Source organism: Bactrocera latifrons, unplaced genomic scaffold, assembly GCF_001853355.1.
Source record: "Bactrocera latifrons isolate USDA-ARS-PBARC rearing strain unplaced genomic scaffold, ASM185335v1 scaffold_76, whole genome shotgun sequence".
Lineage (NCBI taxonomy): Eukaryota > Metazoa > Arthropoda > Insecta > Diptera > Tephritidae > Bactrocera > Bactrocera latifrons.
The window spans coordinates 827,618-854,202 of record NW_017537445.1 but is presented as its reverse complement, the minus strand read 5'-3'; the positions used below and the strand labels follow the sequence as shown (position 1 = coordinate 854,202).

The window sequence follows — 26,585 nt, the reverse complement described above, 5'->3', positions numbered from 1 at the left end:
CAAAATAAACTCGGGTCTGGTCGAAGCATTTTTATTTTCACAAATTTCGATTTTTTAAGACCAATTAACTGTTCATTTTTCAAAAAAAATTTAGAAGAAGAAAAATTTAGAGTTAAGGAAAAATCAAGACGAAGACGATAAACCACCCTTAACCACAGAGTCTATCTATACACCTTTATATGCAAATAGTCTTCACCAAGCACATCGCTCCACCGCTCTACGCTACTACAGGCATGTCTCACCTATTCGCTGACGCTGTTTGCTTCTTAGGTTCATTGCACTCTTCGCACTCTTATTGAGTTGGCGAAATTCTTCAAAAAACTTGACTTTCAAAACTCCCGGCGTAGATGGGCGCGTTGGCTTTTTAGCGCTGTTTAATAAAGGAAACACACACAACTACTTGCCACACATATACATTTATGTTTGAAATATATAGGAAAGTTATGTGTTATATGTCTGTCTGTCAGTACTTATGACAGGTTATTTTCATTCACGTGTAGATTAGACATTGTGTCCAAATGCACTGTGGCATGGTTGCAGTTTGACGCGTCGCGAGTACCGCATACGTGCAAGTGGTTACGTGCCGCCAGTTTGTCTCTGGACGTGCCACCACCATTGATTTGGAAATCTCTACTACTATAAAGTCAAGTACTTTTTGACTCCTGACGCGCTCATATTTTATGCTCCAGTTATTTAGCTTCGCCATATACTTTATTTTTGTTTTCGTGAGTTATCACATCGCGAATGTGCTGATGCGCTTTTTGAGATTACAAAGTAGTGCATTGCACTCAGAGAAATTTGGATGTAATTTTTATTGTTGAAAATTCTATTATGGTACATATAACTATAGGTTTGGTAAGATTTATGACCAGCCAAACAGTTTTATAGACTAAACCTGCAATGGACTTCATGTATCTTATTCAATACCATTGATTTGGTTGAGTCTTACTGAAAATCTCCTGCAAATTTTATATTCTCTAAATCTAAACTCCATAAAGCTTTATTAAAGGTTTGGTCGCTTCAAAGCACTCAATTATGAGCAACCATTAGCCCACATAGTTAGCTAATTCTTTCACAGCGTATACAACAGCTAGTTGCAGAATATGAAGATATCTGTGTGGGTGGCCCATGATCGTTTTTCTCGAAACTTCACGGTAATGAGTACCCATAAACTTTATAAGATTGCATCTACCTTTGGAACAAAACGTATGCGCAGATACAACCTCATCAGATTTTTGTTTTTTTTGTCGAATATCCCTAAAGTCGGGTCAGTCCACATCTCCGTGCCATTCAAACAGACCCAGATAAATATTGTTGGTAACTAACCTATAGCCTCCTCAAAAATTTGTTCGAAAGACTTATGCTTTGATATAAAATCTTCTACTTTTTTTAAGCAGTAGAGTGAGACCATAAATGCTATATCCAGAGTAGATTCTGAGAAACTTATATTGCTTGGTTGGACTATAAATGTTATGGTATTCGAGAGAAAGTTCAGAATAAACTTCTTTGTCTTTACTAGATGGCTGAGTCAGACAATAAATACCAAGGCCTTTGAGAGAAGAAGATACAAGGTATAGGATAAAGGAGAATTCTATAGTTATCAGAAGCAATCATTTAAAACAGCTGGTAATAGATCCAAAAACGAAGTTGTTTAGCTGAAGGGATATGCATTCTTCGTCGATTTTTTAAAGTAAAGTAAATAAAGGTGGAAACATGCTTAAATAATTAGGCTGCTGCAGCAGTAGCCAATTTTAGTCGTAGAGGAATAAGTTCCTGACAAGTCCTGTCTATGAAAACAGAATAATATCATTTTCCGTGCACACTTACTATCACATCGAATGAAGATATCGGCAGAATAATAAAAAAAAAATATTACATTCCGTTTATAATTGATGAATTATGACGATTTCGTCCATGAAAGAGATTCTCTGATTAATATATAGTCTGGCTCGGTCTATTGAATGAAAATATGTAGTTCTTGAGTCGAATTGTAATAATGTAGATAATAATATCTTGTGGATCTGAGAAGGTTTACTTTAGAATAAGTACTGAAGCGTGGTGAATTATGGCGATATGCAACAGATTTTGTAGTCTCTACTTTTGTAATTTCTTCTGCATTAGCTAAAAGTTTGAGTAATATATGAAGCATAAGCTGGAACTTTGAAATGTTTGTTTCAAATGTCGACGATATTTAATGTCGTATAATCCATTAGTTAGCGCTTAGGTCGTAGTTAGAGGACGGTATATAAAAATTATGCAATTATAATGACATTGAACTTATTACTCCACTTGAAAAATATTATTAATTCAAAACACACAGCGATCTCGGTGAAGAGCTGAGTCTATGTATCCACGTCGGTACATTTATCTCTCTGTGATTAGTCCATCGGTTTTTGAGATACAGGTGTGAAATTTTGCATACATCTTTTTCTCTCAAAGAAGTTGCTCTTTTCTCGAAACCGCCGATATCGGATCACTACTGCATATAGCTGCCATACCAACTGACCGGTCAGAATAAAGTTATTGAATGGCAAAGCTTGTTTTCTACATGATATTTTTACAAAATTTTGCATGGTTTATTACCCAAAGCAACGCTACAATATCCGAACAATATATATTTTGATCAGGTAACTATAACGTATAATATAGCTAGCATAAAACGATCAAATTCTATTCTTGTGGAAGCGTTTCTAAGGTAATTTTAGCTTCGACGCAACCGTTTTTTTTTTTCTGTGCACTAACTAAATCCTCTCACACTTAGTCTGCCCCAACAGCCATTCATTTCACTTACTCCAAGCAATTGCAAGCACGTGCCCCCAATAAATATATGCATGTATGAGTATATCTGCAGGCAATTGTAGTGCCCATACTCATGCTAATATTCAACTGAATAAAGTTGTAAGAAGTTCATACATATTCGCGGCACTCGCACTTACCTTCGGTGTAGCAACAGCATGCGCTCCATCATACACATACAAATGATCATTACAATCTAGTTGCAACATATCGAAGCGCAACATGAAACGTTGCAATATCGAATGCGTTTGGAATGTTATGATGCAATCCAGATTCCGTTCGTTCTGCGACCAAAGTACAGCACCATCGATTTTGCGATAAAGTTGCTGCAGAAAGTGATTCTTGCACAGAGCTTGCATATAATCTGCAAAGAGAGGAAGTATGAAATATGTATATAGTATACGTATTATATATGAAATAGTTGAATAAGATTTATACGCTATATAAGAGAGATGAAAGGAGGGCAGCAAGCAGTAAGCTTAAAATGAGTTTTGTAGTGCATAGCTTCTCGTTTGAGTAAAACGCAAGTAAGTGGCTTACGAGAATAGCGCCGTTGCACGCACGCACGAAACTAAAGTGAATGACTGTTGCACAAACACTCGCTCTAACGCACATACACACATCCAAGTACGTGTGTAGTGGCAGTAAATCCGCGTGCGGCACTCCACCGTCTCGCTAATAGTCGAAAATCACAACTTAATGCTCGCAAATGGCCAAAAAGTGGTTGCCACATTTGTAGGGCAGTTGATTTTACGGTTTTCTGACGCGCTTTGTGGCTATGTGGACTCAACAGTCGAGTGCATTAGAATTTTAATGGCGAATAAAAAATTCATTTACGCTGCGTTGGCGGAAAATTTGCACGCGAAATCATGCACATACCCGCAAACACATATCCGTACATAAGCAAAAGTTAAGTTGCTTCCTGCGGGAGAATATATATAGCCTGGCGGCTTAAGCCGTGTGCTTTTAAAAAAAGAACGAGAAAAAGAATAAATAAGATTTTTATAGGATATCGTAAGGTTCTGACAGCTAATGCAGATATGTTTTAAGGTTAGTAGTGAGTTTGTAATGGTACAAAATTTCACACTTTGGAACTAAGGAAGCGCCTATTGAAGAGAATATTAGTGCGTAGCGAGGTCCGAATTCAAATTCTATCCGACATCATTTATTTTAGAATTGTAATTCAGATAATACAACTTTTTCTGCTAGAAATTTGGTTCAGGTCGAATAAAAGTAGAAAGTAACTATAACAAAGTCATAAGTAAATTTAAGCTTGGCTGGCTATATTACAAATATTTCAATTCCTAGAAAACGAAGTCTATTAAGCATCACAAAAATTGAAATTTTCTTCGCTTGGTTAATGCATTAAATTAACGAATTAAAAGCAAAACTGCTCTCCATATTGTCAATTGAAAACTGAAATTAAAATTAAAACATTCTCAAAACGATTTCAGCATTTATAGGGAGCCTAAAGTTTACAGAACTTTCAATTCCTCGGACAATACTCAATTATATTGGAATACAAACTCCGCTTGGCCTCTGGGAAATAAAAAAACTTTTTCTTTATTGGAGATTTAGGCCGTGATCTCGAAAAAAAATGCTTTCCTTACTCATGAAATTCCATTTCTCAAAATCGTGTTTTCAAAGAAACCGATAGTTCTCGATTTTGTGAAAAAATTTTATTTTGCTAAATTATTCGATCAAATACTACATTTAATATTACTTTAACGAAATATGTTTGGTTTTTTTTTTTTTTAATTTTCGAGGATTCGAATCAGAGATTTAGTCATCGCCGCAAAACTCTCGTTTGAGATAAGCTCCCGGAGATTAGCTATAGCTCTTTTCCAAAAAAATATTTTGACATTTTTTTTGTCAAATTTTGTCAAATTTTTGTCAAATTCAATATTTTGAAGCCTTAAAATACAGTTAAAATATACCATAAAATGTGTTCAAACTTTTGGATGAATAAATTTAAAAGTTTTCTCAGAAATAATTCTGGATAATTCGCTTTATAATTATAAGACAAGTCTTTCTTATTTTACTCGCGTCCTGGTGATATACGTTGTCGAGCATTTTTCTAGATAGCATAAGTAAAAGTGAAATAGTCGGATTGCAGATGATCTTTCGGCGTTACATCATTTCAGGTCGTTCTTTGCCAGAGAACAAATATTTTCTCACATATATCTGCTTGGGCATTGATACTAGACTTCAAACTTCTATCCATAGAGTAATTTCAGGGCCACACAGTTTCAGTTTTTGAAAAGTTTTCCTTCGCCTTACATATAACCCTGAAATTGGGCTCGTGCACTCAAAATGAATTTTCTTAATGGGAAATACTAAAAACTCATATATATGTACATAGCGCTTCGTATGTACAAGGTGCTTTTCAAAGTAAACAGGACTTTTTGAACGCCCTCTGGTGGCGCTATCTATATGTCGACTGGTGCTTTAGAATCTGCTATCTTTATCGATTGACAAGCGAGTTTTATGACATTTTATTGATTGGAAGTGAAGTTATTGCATTTTAAGTGTCAGTATGTTTGTGTTATCGGTTTGTAATTGAGCTTCGGACAAAAGCATAGCAGAGTGCACGAGTGGTTTCAACGTTTTCGAAGGGGTCGTGAGGTGTGGGCCAATCCAAATCCGTGATCACCGGGAATTCCATCGAAACTGTGCGTGAACTCATCAAAAATTAGACGAGATCATCATTGAATTTCATGGAAATGGAATTGAACATCTCCAAAACATCGATTTATCGCATTTTGACTGAACATTTGGACTTACGAAAGGTGTGTGCACGGTTTGTTCCGCACAAATTGACTGACGACCAAAAATTGCTCAGAATCCAACATTCAACGGACGATTATTTGACCAAAAATCACATTTTAACCATTAACCACTCCCCGTATTCACCTGATATAGCACCGTGCGACTTATGTTTTTTCCGAAAAATGCATTTGCCCATGAAAGGACAGCGTTATGCATACGTAAAGGCCAATCGAAAGGCTTGCACCGGCATACTGGCGGTCATACCGGCCAACGAGCTGAAACGACCTTAATGCATTTGGACCGTGCAAAAAGCTGTATTGAAGCAGAACTAGACTATTTTCAATAAAATAAGTTGATTTTGCCGAAAAAACCATTTGCTCTGTTGTTTTTTTTTTTAAGTGCTGCTTACTTTGCAATGCAAAGCTAGTCGGTTATCATTATTGTCATTAGCATGAGAAAAGCTTCTCTAAGGAACTTCGCATGTTGAGTTGTATATCAAAAATAAATGTGATCGCTAGTCTTAATGAATAAATAAAATAGGACCCAAATTATAATAATATTTTATATGATCTATGTAATGTCTGAATGAAATACAAGTCGTTTAGATTCGATAAGGCCGTGGAGAATTAATATATTTATATAAATTTAATGCTTCTGGGTATCAATAATGATACAGTTAAGACTCTTCATTAGAATAGCATGATTTAATTAACCCTTTCTCAAACATATTAAAACTTTGGCACAACAAAATTACTTCTCCTTAAATATCCTATAAAATTATCGAGAAAAATTTACGTTTGTGCTTGTCAAGCAAAGCCAAAAACATTTGTTAATTTTGTTGGCGGATGTGCAGCAGCCACAGCGTAAATGAGTATACATAGTTTGCCCGGAAAGTAATAGGAGTGAGTTTCTTCTGCCGCGACTGTACTTCGGAGTTCCCCTGCGGGTAGGGGGAAGAATATAGGTGGTAAGGCATGCCTGTCGTAAGAGGTGACTAAAATCCATATCCACTGGGAATATGGATATAGACAAAGCGTCAACGCCAAGTTTTACGTGGAAGTAGTTAAGAGACTCAAACGAAGGGTCAATTGGGTTCGACAAGACAACGTAGCCAATTGGAAGTTGCACCCCGACAACGCCCAGCATGCACCTAGGCTCTCAAGGCTATTCCGGTGAATGCCTTTCGTGACGCTTTCAAAAGTCTTTGGAAATCGCGCTGGCAGCGCTGCATCGACACAGAGAATTGTAACAATTTCAATAAAATTTTTTTAAATCGAAATTACTTTCCGGATAAACCCTGTAGGCAAAAAGCGCTTCTGAAAATTTCCCTCTAATTTCGAAATGCCGTGTTTGCGCTGAAGCGGGTGCATTGTGGAGTGTGTTAGGTGAGTGGGTGGCGCACATATGAGCAGGTTGACAAATTCACGTAACGGTGAAGGTTTGTGTGAGTTTCATTCGACTCCGTCGCCTTCTACTTGGTCGTTAATAGTAAATGCTAAATGAAAATTGTTAATTATAACGACGATTAAAGCGGAAATTTGAGAGAAAATTTTGGTGTGGAACATAAAATAAGGTTATGTGGTTTAGAAATGTTTGTACGTGCTTAAGTTTTTGGCAGTTGATATGAAATTAAGTAAGATTTTGTACTCCTTGAAAATTTGTAATCAAAGTGTTGCCAGCTAAAGTGACCTAACAATTTTGTTATGAAAAGAACCGCCATTTTGCATTTTTTTTTTTTTTTTAATTAATGCCTCATAGTGACTGCCGAACTTTGACAGTGATTAGCTATAGTACGAATAATGTTGTTCTCGTTCTCAACCTATTTGAAATATATTTTAAAATGTAGGTATACAATACGCTCTATTGGGTCCTTTTAAGCTAAGCTTAGCTCTTATCAATTATCATTCTATCACCATAATGTTAACAGTTCGGTATTTTAGTATATCCTGTTTAGGTTTAGGTTATAAGCAAAAAAATTTCGAGAAACTTTAAACTACTCAGACTCATCTTCTTAGTTTTACTGAAATTTTTACCAAGGCAAGACCGTTTTGCTTTTGAAAAGAATTTAGCACTCTAGTCTAACAAGCACTTTACTGGCGGTCTGACGGCGACGGAGAAAGGTTAAAGTTTTACTTAACTATTTGTTTAACTAGCTGATTGTTTTTAGATCTAGAATGTTTTTTAGCCTTCTGAACCGGTCTGGTCTTTAGTCAAGTCTGAGGGAGTAGATACCCTGCGAATCCGAAATATTCTTCAAGTTGTTTCAAGAATTTCTTCTCTTAACCATGAAAGATCGGAGAATGGTTAAAATCTACGCTCTTTGAGATCTTATAGTTTTCAACGAGACTTTCGATAAACCTGAAATTTCTTTTTCATCCTTCTTTAGGTTTTATTCGAATACTCTTTGGACTCCTCAAATCTTTACGATAGACTTAATATTTCGAAACGCTCTATAGAGCGTATTGTGTTAAAGATTAAAACCCACCGGCAACAAACTGATAGGGTCACATCAGTGTGGCTTTAGGTCTGGAAAATCAATAACTGATCAGATATTTATCATGCGTGAAATCTTGGAAAAGAACCGTGAAAAGAGGATAGATATACACTCACCACCTGTTCCACAGTTTCAAAGCTGCTTTTCACAGCATGGAAAGGAGCTGCCTTTATGCTGCTAAGTCTGAATTTGGTAGCCCCGCAAGCTAATACAACTGCATAAACTGACTTTGAGCAATACCAAAAGCTCCGTCAGGATCGGGAAGGCCGAAGTTTCAGACAAAGCGATTCCCTATCGTGCCACACCTTCAATATACTTCCGGAGAAAATAATTCGAGCTGCAGAGCTGAATAGAGAAGGTACACTTATCTATAAGAGTGTACAAAAATCATTGACTTCAACAACAGCGTCCTTGGTTCTGCTTTCTCTAGACTGGATAAAGAAGTGAAGCAAATGGGTCTGGTAGTGAACGAATGATAAAATATTTCTTATCAATCAACAAACAGTCGTCGCATTCGCGTCTTTGCAACCACATCACTGTTGATAGTCATGTCTACGAAGTTGTAGATAATTTCATCTATCTTGGAACCAGTCTTAACACCCACAACAATGTTCGCCTCGAAATCTAACGCAGAGTAGCTCTTGTTAACAGGTGCTACTTCGGACTGAGTAGGCAATTGAGAAGTAAAGTCCTCTCTCGACGAACAAAAACAAAACTCTATAAGGCACTCATCATCCCCTTCTTGCTATATAGTGCAGAGGGATGGACGATGAAAACATCTGATGAGTCAGCGGTACGAGTTTTTGAGCGAAACGTTCTGTAGATGATTTATGGTCCTTTGCGCATTGGCAGCGGAGAATACCGCAGCAGATGGAACTATGAGCTCTCCGAGATATACGCCGACATTAAAAGCGGCTACGATGGCTAAGTCATGTCTTCCGTATGGATGAAAGTTGTCAAGTTCTGAGAGTATTTGGCACACCGGCCGAGTGAAGCAGAGGAAGACCTCCATTGGAAGGACTAGGTGGATAAGGATCAGGCTACACTTGAAATCTGAAATTGGCGCCAAACAACGAAAAGGAAGAATGACTGGCACGCTGTTGTAAACTCGACTAAACCACGTAACTGATTTTTCATATGGCATTGGTTGTCTCTCGCTTGTACTGAGCGAGTTTAAAGAAATACTAAACTCCAATCACTTCAGTTTAAGTGAAATTGAAAGCGTGCGCGGTAGGCCTTGTTTACCGTATACAAAAGGAAGATGGATTTTCATCTGAACTATTATAAGGAGCCAAAGAGACAATATGAGCAGAATGACAGAACTGCTTACCTCCATTATAGTTTCGGAAAACTGAAATATCTCAAAGAAGAAATCTTGAATAACTCCGAAGTAAATAATAAACTTTTGTTGACGTCCCTTTATGTTATTTTTCAATTGTCTTACTGCTAACCCACATTCCTGTCAATTCCTGCGACATTGGTGAAAATGCATTCCCAAACTGAGAAGAAGATGCTCTGTACATACTGTTAGATGTTCTTTTCATGCAAACACGCAGTGGTGATGCTTTTATTAATTTTGTTTTACACTTCGGCGATAGTTTTGTTGACATTTTTGCCAATCATCACCACAAAAAGTGAAATAACATTTTACCCAAATCTTTTAAATTATTTCCTTTCTTTTTTTACTTTTCTGGCTCGTACAAAATGCATAGAAAGAGCGATGGCTAATTTTGCGCTGCTTCCCGAATTTAAGCGCATCATTAAACTTTTGTCACTTCTCAAATACCAGCAGCGAAAATAATAATGAACGAACCCGAAAGTGAAGAATGGAATTGAAGCAAAAGTCAAACATAGATTTACAAAGTAAAAAGAAGATGAATTGATTGAGTGCTCGAGGACAATGTCAGGCTAAGTTGAGGTGTGAGACAGTGGCTGCGAAGGAAGTGAAAGAGATAGGTGAACGGGTGCTATAGGAGCGAGGGTGAACTAGGAGAGTGCGTGGGCTGGATATTGCGAGATGTGGAAGCGTTCAAATTGAAGCTCTTTGCTGAAGTTAGCAGGCGTAGAACACAGCTAATTCCTTATTTCGGGCGTGAGAGTGAGTGGGTTGAAAACTTTGCTAAGTACAAAAATTGCTTGGTTTGCCGACGGCAAAGTATGACGAGCAAATCTTGTTCAACTTTTTAAATATGATTTCTGTCAACGCAGACATTTAAAGTGATATCGCATTGTCTGAGTGTGTATGAAAGATCGAGCGATGGAGTTGAAAATGAAGGGAGAGCAACGAGTTTAAGGGGTGTTAGTGGTATTTATTAGGCACCGAAAGTTTTAAGTAAATCTAAGAGGCAAGCAAGTAGTCAGCGACAGACACCGCGGTGACAGAGACAGCGGCAGGCCCAAAGCTGCTTGCGGGAAGAATGGAACTAAATTGCTGGAAAGTAAATACTTGGGTAGCAAAGCAGAAAGTTTGCTAACTTCCGATTTTTCAATTGTTGGCATTTAATATGTCACTGCGGCGTATTTAACGCAAGCCACTTAGAGCGGGAGACGGACAGATAAACGCACACAAGCAAATACACAACAAACACATACAAATGCTGCTGTTTTTTACGCGAGAAGAACATTTAGCTGCACTGCTTGAAATGCTGCAGAAACTTTTTGAAAAAAGAAAATTAATTAATAAAAAAAAAGAATTCAAAATGAAAATTAAAATTTTAATAAGTATTTTTTTATTTTAATTTGCCATCACTCTCAATAATGCTGCTGCGTTGGCGAGGCAACGTGAGCGCGTGCTCTTTTGAGTTATTAGTGTGGCTCGTGGGTCTGATTATGAATGTCATTTAAGCAATTAACGCCATAGCGACTACCTCGGGGCAACTTGCTTTCATAACAGCTGTGAAGACTGACGCAGACATTTCGTTGAGGGAAAGTTTGCATAATATTCAAATGAAAATAAAAAAGTTGCATTAGTTGGTGCTTTTTGCAAGATTGTGCAGGTTGTGAACTAATTTTTCAGCCGCTTTCAAAGTGGGACTAGCGCGTAAGAGCAGACGAGATTTAGTATTTTTGAAGTCAGGTTTCTGCCATTCGGATCATTGTGTTACTTCAACAACTCCAAATTGTTGTCGTCCTATAGCATGCGCTCGATTTCAAGATCAACCACACCAGGGATCAGGAATAAAGAGTTGTTCAACTTATTCCAGCGTGAGAGCACCTCAAAATTAGCTTTTATTATAACATTTTCCATTATGACCAGATTGGACAAAATAATAATTTTTGGGCATTTAAATTAGAACAACCAACATTTAGTACGAATAAAAATTACTATATAGTGGTTATTTATTATATGGAGAAACTATTTAAATATTTTTAAAGTATATTAGAACAACTGACTTTTAACTTTGAATATCCAATAAAAGGATTTAAGCTTGTTAGCTCTCAATCATTATAAGTTTTTTAATCATTTTCCATTGACAATAATACTATGATGCTTCAAATTACAAAATGTTTTAACAAATACCTTTAAATTTCACAAATTTATTTAATTTTCATTGTTTTACATTTTTTATAACGATGCAACAAATTCCTCCGTTCACATATTTTTTTGCTAAGATTTTAATCTGGCCATCGCTCGCTTCCAGTTGTTAAACGTCAAAACCTACTGAACTCGATTAGCTGTCAAAGTTCAGTAGGTTTTGACGTTTAGCAATTGCTCTCTCACTTCCTATGAGAGGAGTTAACATCTCTTTATCTCTGCCAGGTATAATGGGATGGCCAACTTATTCCAGTGTGAGAGCGCCTCAAAATATGCGTTTTTTATAACATTTTCCATTATGGCCAGATTGAAGAAAATAAAAATTTTTGGGCATTTAAATTAAAGCACTCAACATTATTACGATTGCAAATTATTATATATTGGACTTTTAATATATGGCGAAACTACTGAATTCTTTTTTATGATTTTATGGTATATTAAAACAAGTGCCTTTCGATATTTCAATACTTAATAAGGTGAATTTAGCCTGTTAGTTCTAAATTAATAAATGTTTTTAATCATTTGTAATAGAAAATTAATTCTATTATGCATCAAATTACAAAACGTTTCATAATATATATTTAAATTTCGCATTTTCTTTGATTTTCATTATTTTAAATTTTTATTAGCGATCTTGAACGGCGGCAATAAATTCCTCCGTTCACATATATTTTTGGTGTAATTTCAATCTGGCCGTTCCAGTCATTCCAATTGCAAAACGTCAAAACCTTCTCAATCCAGTCAACTGTCAAAGTTCGCGAGGTTTTGACGTTCAGCAATTGCTCTCTCACTTCCATCTCATTATCTCTGAACCACACACTGTTGTTCATTCTCTGAAGATGTGGCTAGTAAGTTGGCCATTCCACAGTTGATATGAAGTTAAAAAAATTACTTACGCGTGTTTCTATATATTAATGTGCTGAAGCATGCATTGTAAAAATATACAAGTAACAAAAGAATCATATGCTTGTCTACAGCTGAGATCACCTGATCGAAATAGTTGATTTTTCGGCACAGAGATTTAAATAAAAGGACTCAAAAATAATAAAGAGGTTGCAGTATAGGCGCGCTACCGATATTTTTTGGGTATTAGGTTACCCAAGAGGCCTAATTTCACACACATAATTCATACAATACTAAACAAAACTATTTGTAATAGTTTAAACAAAAATAGATATATTCTTCAAATATTTTTAATAATTTACTAATATTTTGATACAATAAATAAAATTTTAATGAAAACTAGGTAAATTTAATATTATGAATTTAAAAATCGAAATACATTTGAAAATTTAACAAAATCGTACTTAAAATAATAATTTGGATAGCATAACACGGCAACACACTCGTGCCTTTTCTAAGGCATTTGCCCATTTTAGTAGTAGAATATTTAGGAAACCCTAACGAAATGCCTGGGCTTTTGCCCTGAGTCATCCCTCATTCTATTGCATTCTTAATATAATTTCTGTCATTCTATAAGTTTTCAACTGCGTATGTGTGGGTGAAAATGATAGGATTTGTTACTTGTGGGTTTATATAATGGAAGCATGTCTCGATAAAACTTACATGCCTCTTTGCCGATGTTGGACTTGCGGAAACGCTACAAACAGGAGGACGTCACGACATATACCTATGGTATATGTATGTGTTGATATTTGATCAAGGAAAAACAAAGTAGTCTTGCCACCACTATACGTTGAGCTCTAGACCATAATCCATTATACATTTTGACGACGGGGCTCGATAACTGATCTCAAAAGCCTCTACGGCCCATTTATTGTTATTTAGATGGTTAAGGACCTGCATCAGAGGGTATGAAATTGAAAATTAAAATTGTTAAATAAATGTCGAAGATCGAATGATTAAATGAATGAAAAAGACTTCGAAAGGATTTTAAAAATGGTTAGATAAATGAAATTGCTGGAAGCTTTAGCCCTTTTTTTGTGAAAACTGTTACAGTTACATGTGAGATAAAATTTGGAAGTTGAAAGAGTCTTAGCTCTAACTCGAATCAAAATATTTCATGAAGCTGTATCGCGGTCATAAAAACTGTGAAATAAATATTTACACATCAACTTATTCTAACAGTGCTGGAAAAAGGAAGAAAATATGTAATGGATAAGAAGTTGTTTCTTCTTATGGATATATTTTTTAAGGTAATAATAAAGGTTTCAAGCTTGGTAGAACTTAAGTCAGAACAGTAGCAGATTTTAAAATATGAACTAAGTCTAATATTATTTTAGCTTTAATTTATCTTTGGTTTCAATTTCTGAGTCTCAGAATTTAGTGCTACACTTTCTTTTTTCCCCAGAAGAAGAGACATCTCCAATGACTTTTAATTTTTTCAACTCACATTTCAAGCCTTTACACTTGAAAAGTTTCTACATTGTTTCCATTTCCGAAAATTTCTCTGCTCCGAATTTCATAAAGCTTCTTTTGAGGCAAACTTTTGGCAACTTAAAACCACTTTGTCAAATACTTATGAAATTGCTAACTTTTTGAAAAAACACAAAACGAAATAAATAACTAAAGCGCCTAAAACTGTACAATGCAGAATGCGAATAGTATTATAGCGATTTTTTTTAAATTATTTTTTTCGCACTGTATTTCTAAAATAAAGATTATTTTACTCAGATATAATTAGATATGTCCGTCTAATGCCGTAAAATAATAACTAATTTGAGTTAATATAATTTTTTCATTGTTCGTAAGGTAACCAAAGCCATGCGCCCACAAAAGTATACTAATTCCTTAGAATAACATGAAAGCTGGAAAATATGCACAAAAATATATTCGCGAACAATGGGCATTTTGAATTTGAGGTGAAATGGTGTGTACATACAGTATTTGGTTCTAATTACCACAGTCGTATCAAGTGACTAAGGCACACTCGCATATACTATATAAGCGAGCTATTAGATAATAAAATGAATTTGGGTATATATGAATTTAATTTCAACCCAGAGCTCTTTCATTTTAATAGTTTTAAGTATGTGTTTGAGTTTCAGTGCAAATTTGTAGAGCTTGCAGATCTTTAATGCTGCGGAAAAACATTTATTATGCTCAATCTATCAGGTTGAAAAAGTTAAACTTCACATTGCTATAATAGTTATTATTGAAAATTTTTTTTTTGTAAAACTTGTATGTTTGAGCTTAACTTCGATCACAATAGAAGTTGTGTTAGTTTAATGAGTTTAAAACTTGGAAGAATTTTATGACTGTAGCTCAAATCGAACAGATGGAGCTGTATGCTCCAATGCTTTTCCATTGCATGACTCCAGGCAAGGAATGACGTGCTCTGTAGTAACAACAGTGAATAAGACTTATGAAACCAACCACCCCTTTTTCAAATTTTTGCAAATAAACATAATGTTTTATTTTCAAACCGAAAATAGGATCTTCTTATCAAAGAAATAAAATATAACGACAGGTTCCAAACTAACTTTATATACCATAACTTGATCAGAGCTTCAATAATTTTTTTGAGCTAGAATCGATTAGTCGTTTGAAAATAACTTCATAATGAAGATAACTCACAGGAGACCGTTATTCAGAGAGCAAGTTAAAGAGTTATACTCTATATGTGCCCAACATTCTAAGTGCCAAAAGCATCTTCGATATCAGTAGTGACCCAAGACATCGAGCGAACAACAACAACAACAGCGACTTCAAAAACAAGAATAATCGGTTGGTCATCGGATGTTTTCAAGGGGAGGAGTCTAATACAAAGTCTGAGTTCTATTGAGAGAATAAAATACTTATTGTTCTCGTCTAGTGGGAGTAATACCAAGTAGACAATTTTTTTTTAAAGTCGGACGGATATAAAAAAAATATTTCAAGGACCTGAAATAAATACACTTCCAATCTCTGCTACTTTTCATCTATAATCGCTCTTACCACTGCTTATAGATTTTGTTCTTCGTATCGAAAAACTCTATTACATTTAATTTCAAATAACAACTTTTGCTATATACATATATAAAATTAAAGATGAGGAGATATCAAATTGGGTACTTCAACACACGCAGTTCTCGAGATTTGTAGTGAAGTATAAAACTTGCCGGCATTTTTTTTTTTCAAAACGACGCCCACAAGTGCTATTTATCAATTAAGCGAGATTTTGCCTCAAGGCTTCAATCACAGCTGCGAATTTCGTACATGACTCCACAGCCTGTCAGACACACACACACACACAAACGCTATGCATAATGAAATTCATAGCTTAACTACTCTGCTCATGCGGAAAATGAACGCTAAGCCTGTGAGCGTTAAATTGAAAATGAAAATCTGTCATCGCTATGCGGGCACGCGCACACTCACATAGGCACATACAAATAGTTGTGTATTTGAATCTGATTGTCACCTAAGGGGGTAGGGATAGCGATTTATATAACCTCACTAAAGCTAGATGCCGTTTGCGGAGAGTCTGTGATTTCCGTCGAATCGGTATTAAAATGCTGCAACGGGAAGTTGGACATGATGTTTCAAATGGTTTGAGGAACTGGAAAATTCTTCTTTAAATTTCTAAGAAATTTGGTCGATGAGGTTTGCTTCGCTGTGCTTTGATAGCCAGTTTAGTTTCATTTCTCGGTCCGAGTTCCTCCTCAAAGATCTTGAAGAAATTGCTTTTGTAGAGTCCTCCTATATCAAGAGTTGACTAGAAACTGTTTCTTTTTTTTTTTTTTTTTTTTTTTTTGAGAATGTACCTATGTGTGCTGTCAGTCAAACGAGAAATTGTAAAATATACTCCGCTAAATTTGCAGTTTGCCGGAAATAGCATCGGAGATAAGTTCGTATTTTTAACTTAGTGTAATCGCGTCGCAAAATTTTAAACGCTGTTTTCAGGGTCAGGGAGGCATTTTTTTTCTAAATGGCGCAGATCGACTTGAAACTTTTACACGATCTTCGTATTTCTGTGTTGATGATAGAATAAATCAGATTTCGAAAACAACTTCGATTTTTAAAGCCACTCTGATGAGTTGATTTTTTCACAAAAAGCTTGTCAAAAAATACAATTTTGGTTAGTCTTTCGATCAATACTGTTCGTCATCTACTGTAAGAAAAAAATTGTGTGGTTTTTTTTTAATTTTAAACAAAAAAATATTCCTTAACGCCAGATATTGCAGATCGGCTACGGGATCAAGGTAATCCCAAACTTTTCAAAAGAAATTAGTGAATATTAATGTAGGTACATTAAATTTGTAAATGCACATTACTTCTTATTTATTAATTAAAAATGATTGCTCTTCAAAACAATTTCAAGAAATATCGCGTTCTTACTGGTTGAGGGGGGCAACACATCAGTTAGTTGAGAGGGATCTCCATATGAGGACGATGAAATACTAGCCTTAGAAAAGTGAAAGAAATAGGCTTGACGAATGAATTGTTTTAAAGTGACTCTATGGACAAAAAGTATGCTGAATGGATTTTTGAGATATATAAAAATATTCAAACCATTGACTGAGTAATTGTACAGAAAACGAATAGCCTGTGGCATCAATTTATGTTCTATAGCACTGCATATAAATAATAACGTTCGCTAAGTTTAAAAAATCAAACATTTACTTCCTCTCTCATCTGAAGTTTTCTGCGTAGTAGTTCTGGTAGAGATTTATATTCTATATCATGAAACGTCATCAGATCTTTCAACGTAATAGATTTCGAAGCCATATTGTAAATACTCTCACTCTCTCTCTCTCTCTCTTGCTATTACCGAGTAGCGCTCTCTTTTCAAAAAATACTTTTTATTATACCAATTTATAACATTTTTGTAAGTTACTGTTCCATTCACTCTTGCCTGAAGTGAAGCTTTAACGCTTTAATATTGTTGCCCTATTATGAGTAGGCTCACCGTTACAACGCACCTACATCTCATCAGCTTCTTCTATGTAAGCTCCCTTTAGGTAGTTGAGTAAGAAAAATGTTGCCCTAAAACGCATTTACTTTGCTTTCCTTTTTACCAAGCACTAAGTAGTTTTCATTTTAATTACGCACGAAATATGAATTTATAATCAGCAATTAAATCTCATTCATTTTCGTTGGCGACAAACTTCGACAATCGTCTTAATGTTTGTCACTTTGCAAATTACTTGCGGCTATTCATTCGTTTATTTTCAACAGCGCACTCACCTCCACGTACAACAAAAGCTATCTTATTTGAAATTCTACAAATGTTCTTTCACACGGCTCATTAGCTGGGAATTAAAACATTTTATGTAGTCTAATGAGGTCAAAATTTTTGTAGCAGAGGAGAAGGAAACCAATTGGTATGAAGTCAGATGTACAGTCTGTTAACTAAGAGCGTGGTCGTGTTAGTTTATAAAAAAAAATTATTTTATGAGACTTTAATATTTATATATATGTACATTGTACACATTGCAAACAATGATGCAGTTTGGTCAATCATATGCCCAGCCAACACCGGCGTCGATAATTGTTTCCGATACAAGATTGAGTTTTCCACTGAGTACAGAGCTTGCAGCGGTGTTTGGGATCGTTGTCCTCTTGCAGAATCCAATCTTCATTTTTTCTGATGAACCATCGTTAGACAGATGGCAGTAAAGCCTTTTGGTAGATTTTTATCATTTTCTCGGCAATTAGGTTGTCAGCAAAGAGGTACAAAGTGCCGAATCGCTGCTTTGAGAAGCAGCTCCAAAGATGCACCATTATTCCATGTTTTACGGTCCGCTGAACTACTTGTGGACTATTGGTGGAAGTTGACCAGGCTCGCATGAGAACAGAACGTGCTTATATAGAACATTCATCAGTAAAATGACATTTTCAAAATCTCTATCAATATTCTCATGCGCCCAAGCGAGTCGCTTTATCACAAGTTTTCCAGTCAACATAGGCTTCTTCGTTGTGTTGCGTTATTTCAGTTCATGAGTATGAAGAAGGGTTCGGATAGTTTCGTAGGATATATCCAAACCTTTTGACATTAATTTTGCTTGTCCTTGCTGCAGTGTTAAATCAGGATTCCACGAAAACAGATTCACTATACTTTTTTCATCTTTTTGTTCACTTTTCCTATCGAACCACGCTCTGGTAAATCAACGACATTTTTAGCCACTATATACCGTTGTATCCACTTCTGTACAAATGCCTTAGATTTTCTCATATATTTAGCGGGCGCTGATTGCGACAGTTTTGGGACCTCTCGGGTGGATGCACAGCTTCGTAGCGCGACGCGTACTTATCACTCATGGCGTTTAACGTGATTCTCTTTCAAAAGGTCAACAACAACTGAACCTTTGTTGACAATGCATCCAGGACAAAGCTTTTCTCTATCGGCTCGCAAAGGAATTAGAGCGAAATCTTTCATTAACTATCGGTAAAGTCGACCACGCTCTTATTTGACAGACAGTAGTATCGACTCTTGGAGACCGTGTGAAAATTTGGGAGTGAACCAAAGATCTTGTTCCTATCACAGTAGGCTACTCAGATATGCAAGTATATATTTTCAATATTTCTCGCCATAATTCAGGTTCACTCAGTATTTGGCTGTTGGTATGGGCACTTGTTTAGAAACTGTAGTTGAATTAAATCTCAGGCCCATTAATAAAGTGGCTCAAGATCTAAAATATATACCAATCAAGCAAAAGCTCTAAGTTTAGGTCACGATAAGAAGAAATATGAGCTCAGCGATCCAAAAGGTGCGAGGTCTAGATGGAAGTTTGCCAATAATCATTGGGTATCGTAGAAAGGATTTGAAAACTAAGTTTTAAAGTGACTAGAACATAAAGCATTGTTAAAGAAATACATTTTCAAATATTAGGTTTTTATCAGCCTATGTCTCGGATTGGTAATGTATTGAGTTCTCCAGACAAGAAGTCGAAAATTACGGATTTGCTATAAGTTTCTACGTATGTATATGACAACATTAAATTATGTGTTTATCGAAAGATGAGAGTCGTGAAGTTTCTACAGTTTCTGAAAACTTTGTGAAAATTAAGAAAAAGTATAAAATACAACAAACCATAGGCTTAAATAAGACTTATTTCACTTTTTTTACTAGTTCTCTTTGCTCTTAAACCTAAATCCCCTCTAAGGGTTTGCTTATTATTTTATGCGTTTTCAGCCACTTTCTCTCGTGCGATGTTTCAAAAGAACTAATATCAATTTTTTGCTAAACGCTACCGTTGCAGTTAGTGCGTATCAAAGCGCGCGGAAAACAAGAGAGTTTGTAAATAACGGTAAAGTGCAAAAAGAGTGAATGTTGCTGTTTCAGCGAACGAGCAGATTGCACACGTAGAAATCGTCTGCGCTTTGTTTGTTGGCATCTCAGGTTGGCGCAACAAAGAAGATCAAAGAAAGTTGCCAATTATGCGACAAATAGAAAAACAACAATAACACTTTTGTAAGTATATAAGAACTCATATACGTGAACAACTCCATTTGAAAAGAGAGAGAGTTTGCTAGATGGTATTTTTACTCGGTGACGAAACTTTTATGGGGCGGACGAAAAGGTGGCTTATGAGTTGATATGAATGATTGTGTCAGTCGACTTTTATATTTTCGAATCGAGTTTTGCTGATATCTAATAAAAAAGTTGATGAAATATTTTCGGTTATTGGAAATTTTGCTAAACTCAAGGCAGACTGTGGATTTAAAATTCAAGGAAATAAAACAGTGGCTACTTATGTGCGACGTGTAGTCAAAAAAGTAAAGCAAATAACTTATAATTGCTCATGAAAAACTAATTACAATAAACAAGTTTGACTTCAACTAGTTACTTCGCTACTAGTTAGAGTTTCGACCCATACCAAACCTTCAAATTATTTCGGATACTCTAATTAGAGTTTAGAGTTCCGACATGTTCCAAACTTTTGTGGTAATATCTAGGGATTCACTGCATATTTAAAGCTCATAGACCACGGGTGAATTTTGAAGAATCTTTACACTTATTAAGCCCCGAGACCAATACAAGAAAAGAGAGCCAGATAACCCAATCGACCACCAATGCTCCCAATTAGCACAATTATTATATACCAGTATACTGTATAATGAGTTATTTTTTCTTATTTACGCAAAAAACATAGACTTCTTTTTGAATTATTTCCATACCTTTATATACCGTCGTGCCAGCTTTTGGACTCTCACATCGATTTAGCACAACTGAGTGTGTCGGTATGGCAGGGTTTTTAACAATATTCCTATTAGTTTTGTATTTATGGGAATGTCGTATGGAATAAAGCAAATTGGTGTATATGGTTTCCAAAAAGGTATATAAAAAAAGATATGTATCTTATAAAGGGGATATGCGAGAGTTTTTTTTAATTTTTTTATTCTTATTTCATTGCCATTTTAACTAGTTAACATTTGTTTTGCTTATTGTATAATACAAAATAATTAATGGGGCTCTGCGTATAAATTGCAGAGAGTCTGACTACTGTATACACTGTTCACATAGTCGGAAGGTCTCTAAATATAAGTCTTTACACATTTGTTGATTGATGCAGCAACTGAGTCAATTCCGAGTTCGCGTTCAAGATCGTGACTGCGAACATAACAAGGCGCTTTGGCGGCGAATCTTATAACTTTGTTTAGGAATCGCTGGTTTGGTGGATCAATGCTATGGCTTGAGCCGCTCCAAAGTTGTACCCCATAAGTCTAAACTGGTTCAAACACATGCTTGTAAACTAGTATTTTATTATATGTGAATAAAGCAGAGTTCTACCTAATAGCCATTACATGTTTCTGAATTTTATTTCTAATTCTTCGTTTTTCTTTTTGAGTGTGATAATTTCAACTCTGTGCTCGAATATAGTTTCAATGTAGTCTTATTAGTCTGGTCAATGATACCTCTGCGAATTGCAATTTGAGAGACTCTCCCAAACTCTCCAATAAATGACTGTCTCGAATACTTATGCTCAAATATGTAAATAGTCCACAGTTTTCGGACTGTTTCATAATTTGTGAGCAAAATATTGCATATTGAAAACTCATTTAAGTCATACAATACATCCATACTTTCCTCTATGGAGTTTGGATCTGCAAAAAGTCGCATAAGTCTTCAAAAGTAAGAGACGAAAGTAAAGTGTTCCATTATTATAGTTAGGACAATCCAATTGGGACAAAATCATGCGGCATGATCAGAGGCTACAATTTCAACAGATATCCCTGAATCTGGTTTAAGCTATTGCTACCAGATGCGTATTGGTTACATGATTCATACTACGTACCCAGGGTGATTTTAGAAGTGGTCCAATTATAGCAGAGCCCTAGCAATGAAAAATCTGCAAAGCATTTATTATTAAAAGAAGCCAAATCAATGTCACTTCATTTACAAAATTTAAGGTTAGTGCATTATATGGGTGTGGCGGCAGAGCAGCCGTTATACATTGACGCCCCACATGTACATACATATATTTACCCCGTCATTATAACGTGTATTATATTATATAATATAATACATAGTTGTGTGTGCGCTAGCAGTTTTGTCGTTGCCACTGCGACACTCAAATTGGAAATTGAATTAGTGCGACAGAGCAGGAAGTGGCTGCTAAGCAGGAAATTGTCTAAAATTACAGCTATGTATGTAATTTGTAATAACGAGAACAACAAGAACAAAAATAACGAATACTCCAAAAATAGCGTTTCACCATCGCTACCAGCATGCCGCCTCGTGACAAAAATAACATAAAACAAAAATAACAAAAACAAAAAATGTGCCAAGCATGCCAAAATTCATTTAATCGCATTTACCGTTGATTCAATTTGCCGACGGTATTTCGCTATTTTTCAGCAAAATTTTCCTCAGCGCTGCTTACCTGAAGCGAATTGAATTGCGACTGTGCGTGTGTGCAACGGTGCATGCGGCATTCGCCCATGCGCGTGGGAGAGTCAGCGGGTACCTGTGATTGTGGCGCTATGGCGCTATGATGCTAGAAAGCTCAGCAGCAAGTCAGCATTCACAGGTGGCCACTTTTCCAGGCGACGAAAAATACAAAAGTGCGGAGATTTTTGGCAGAGCTGTTAGCTGTACAATGAGAAATTGTTGCTTTAGTTGTTGTTACCTATTGTCTATGCAGCTCAATGGCCCATTTGTTTGTATGGTATGTATGTTTGTTATTCGAAGTCACTTTACCAGCATGCTTAGCCGCACTTCCGTCGAATTTACCACACTCAGTTTTGTACCGCAAATTTCAGTATAAAAATGCCAAAGTGAAGGTAACTAAAATGTTGGAATTTCGGCTAAATATACATGTACTTAGTGTAACATGTTTTATAGCCAAAATATTTCAACATAAAATTCGAACACATTTTGTGAAAGCACTTCTGTTATTATACATATACTCTAATTGTAGGCAAAGCCGCTGCTTAATCTTTAATGCAGAAGTACGCGTGTTGCAGGTTTAAAGCAACACATTTGGTTGAAGCTTTTTAAAAGCTTTTGATTTTTATACTCCCGCAACAAAGTTGCTAAAGAGAGTATTATGGTTTTGTTCACATAACGGTTGTTTGTAAGTGCTAAAACTAAAAGAGTCAGATATAGGGTTATATATACTAAAGTGATCAAGGTTAAGTTCGAAGATGAGCAAAAGATATTAAAGTGAAATTTGGCATAAAGGATCGCATTAAGGAGGAGGAAAGAAAATGTTTTCCTGGTGTTTTTGTTAAAGCTTTTTGAACTCTTATCAAAATATAGAAATAGTCCCCACATTGCTTTGATTTACAGCGTAATTAATTCTATTTTTTTTAGTACCAGCTAAAGTCGTTTTCAGTGTTCCGCATATCACATAAGCTTTTTGGCTTAATATTCTTATTTTTAGCTCTAAATTTGAAGCCCAGTAAAGTAGACGAAAACAAACACCTCAAAGTGACTTAAGTAGTACACTTTCAAATAATTATAAATCTCATTAGTTAAGGTGTCTGCACTTATGCATAATTGTTAATATAAAGCTTATTGAAAAAGCTGGTATTTTAAACTATACGTAGTAACTTTATTAGTACAATAGAAACATATGCCCTGCAGAGAAATATAAACTTTCGCTGCATTAGTGTAAGCTTTTTGAAAGCTTCAACAACTTGTTACATAAAAATAGATTTTTTTTGCAAGATTTAAGAATATATCATATTTTCAGCTAAATGAGGATTTCTAGATCCAAATCGAAAGCTTTTTACAGCTTTAAGCATTACTTTTAAAGAATAAAATTTATTATTAGTTTTTATACAATTGATAACTGTATTTGTTTCTACTAAAATCTTTTAATTTTTAAATTGATACTATTAGAGCGAAAGAGCTTTTTGAAAGCTTTCACAACTTTTTAAACAAAACAGTTGCTTTTAGTTAGATCTAAAAATATATAAGATTTCACTACATGAGAATTTCTCGAACCGAATCGAAAGCTTTAAAAAGCTTTAAGCACTAAAGTACAACATTTATTGTTATTCTTTATACATTTGATAACTGTTTCTATTCTATTTAAAAAAAATTTTTGAATTTATTAAATGATACTATTAGTGCGAATGAACGTTTTGCAAGCTTTCACACATTTTTTCACAAAACTGGTTCTTTTAGCAACTCTTACAGTAGGATGCCAAATTTTCAACTAATGTTTTTCGACCTGCATTTAAAAGGTTTGGTAAGTTTTAAAAAGATTTTATTGTTATTTTTATATATATTTTTTTTTAAATCATTGATGATTCTAATTGTTTCTATTAAAAATATATTAAAAATTTTTAAAATGATATTAGAGTACCAACGAGCTTTTTGGAAGCTTTCACAAGTTTTCGTTATAAAAGGATGCGTTTTGTACAATCTAAAAATACAAAACAGTTATACTATTTTTTTTCAAATTGAAACCTATAAGTATGTGTGTAAATGATCATTTCGTGTCTGTTGCAAACCATATCATTCGAAGCTATCTGCGACGACTTGAGTTTTTGCCAAATTACTCACATATATCACATTTAACGGTGAGTTAACAGTAAATGTTCACTTCAGTATACTACGAAAGTATTTATTTATATGAGGGGAATTTTATTTATTTATATTGCATAACAATGGTAAATACTTTAATGCCAATGGTTACCAAATTGATAYATGTAATTCAAGTTCAAATCGAGCAATGTCTCACATTGTCCACAATCCATCAATTGTGGATTACATAACAAAGCAAATCTTTGCCTTATCAAATTTATATCCTGGCATGTACGATTTACAATGTACATACTATTTATGTAAGCCGTTTGCATTGCATTGAAGTATGTAGTATTCCATGAAGACGTTGTATATTTAGTAGTAAGCTGGAGCTACTGAATATAATACATACATGTTATTATGGGTAGACCGCATACAATTATGGTATGAGTGTCTAACATTTTTCCACCCTAAGTATGAGTCGAGATGAGATCTATAGGAGAGTTCTTTTGCATATTGACTTTTAATTGGGTATCTTTCTCAGATTTCAAAAAACCTGTCTATCAAAGTTTAGAAGAAGCTATTTGCTAAGTATTTAAAAATGCGCCCTATAGGTCGGAAATCGTTAGCATACACCAATTCTACTGAATTATGAGCTATTATGATTATTTCAAAAATAGGGGGATATACTAATACTGAAGTTTTTAGAACTTCCTTCTTTCTAGGATTCGTTAAAATACAACAAAATAACATGAAAATAGACTTTTCGTAAATATATCGATATTTTTGATAAATTTATCGATATATACAACAATACACTATCTATTCATATATTAAAAATCAGTTATTTATCGATACATTCAAAAATCGATTATTGAGAAAAACTGATTACAATGTTAAAGCTAAATTTTCTGTTTAGAAAAAAACCCTAACGTCATTTCCTCACGTTCCATATTCGCTAAGGGTAAACTCAAAAAGGATGTATACTTATTCAAATGTACCATACATACATTTGTATGTGAAAATAGTTCAAAAAATTTCTTTGGAAAAATTGGTTGAAAGACACCTTTAAAAAATTCTTTCCGATTCTCTCTGATCTCTTGATTGTAAAGCCTAAAGTATCTCTATTTTTGCTTACTATCGGATAAAAAGATTCACTTCAAACCATAAATTAAACATTTTAAAGTAATATAATTAAATTATTCTTTTGAAGAAATCCAGCTTGTAACTAGAAAGCTCAATTGCGCTTCTGATTATTTTAAAATTCATCGATAACTATTTATAAATATGATTATCTATAATTTTAACTTTCAGTACTCTAAATATAAGTACGTACAATTATGCATATTTTCGAAATAAAATTTTTAACATCCAAAAATTTCGATTTTTAATTTTTTTGTTTAAAAAATTGGGTTTGCAGCGGCAAAGTAAAATGGAGCAATTGTGATAAAATGTATCGATAAATAAATATATAAATCTTTGTATATCGATACTTTTAATATATCGATATATACAATATATGTGACCTGGTCTACGGACTTTTTAGTTGATTCGGATGGAAGATGAGATTTTTAACAGCTGTTTCCCAGAAAACTAGTTTTTTTCCTTAAAAATTCCTTTGCCAAAATGTTACAACTAGGTGAAAAAACATCAAGATAAGAAAAATATCTAAAATTTCATAAAAAAAAACTGACTCATACGAACGCCAAACAATTTGAGGGTTTTACTATACTGACCTAGTACCATCACCCTGACTTGGAGTTTCTCACCCCCCAGACAATAATCCCAAAAATGTTCTATATCTTTTACTATATCTTATATATAAGACCAGTGTAGATTTCTCTTGTTTGCTATAAAAAAATAAAAAATTGACTTTCTGCAGGAATTTAGTTGTAAGAAGCTTTTGTTTATTTAAAAAAAAAGATTGTTGCGTATACGCCGTGTCGCATCAGCCTTGCGAACTCTTGCCGTATGCGTTTTCATGCACAACTTACTGTCGCCGTACCACTTACTTATTTTCCTACTATGCCAAAGGAGCAAATGCGCGAACTTAGCAAAAAAAAAAAAAAAAAAAAAAAAAAAAAAAAAAAAAAAAAAAAAAAAAAAAAAAAAAAAAAAAAAAAAAAAAA

The 26,585-nt window shown here is 34.7% G+C and overlaps 1 protein-coding gene across 2 annotated transcripts in view; it reads right to left on the bottom strand.

Annotated features, from left to right (window-relative positions):
• Positions 1 to 26,585, bottom strand: part of LOC108976415 — a 138,540-nt gene that overhangs the window by 44,398 nt on the left and 67,557 nt on the right. For both annotated transcript variants that reach the window (XM_018945491.1, XM_018945490.1), the window contains exon 2: positions 2,937 to 3,160. In XM_018945491.1, coding sequence (XP_018801036.1) covers positions 2,937 to 3,160 — 224 coding nt within the window. The remainder of the gene's footprint in view (positions 1 to 2,936; positions 3,161 to 26,585) is intronic.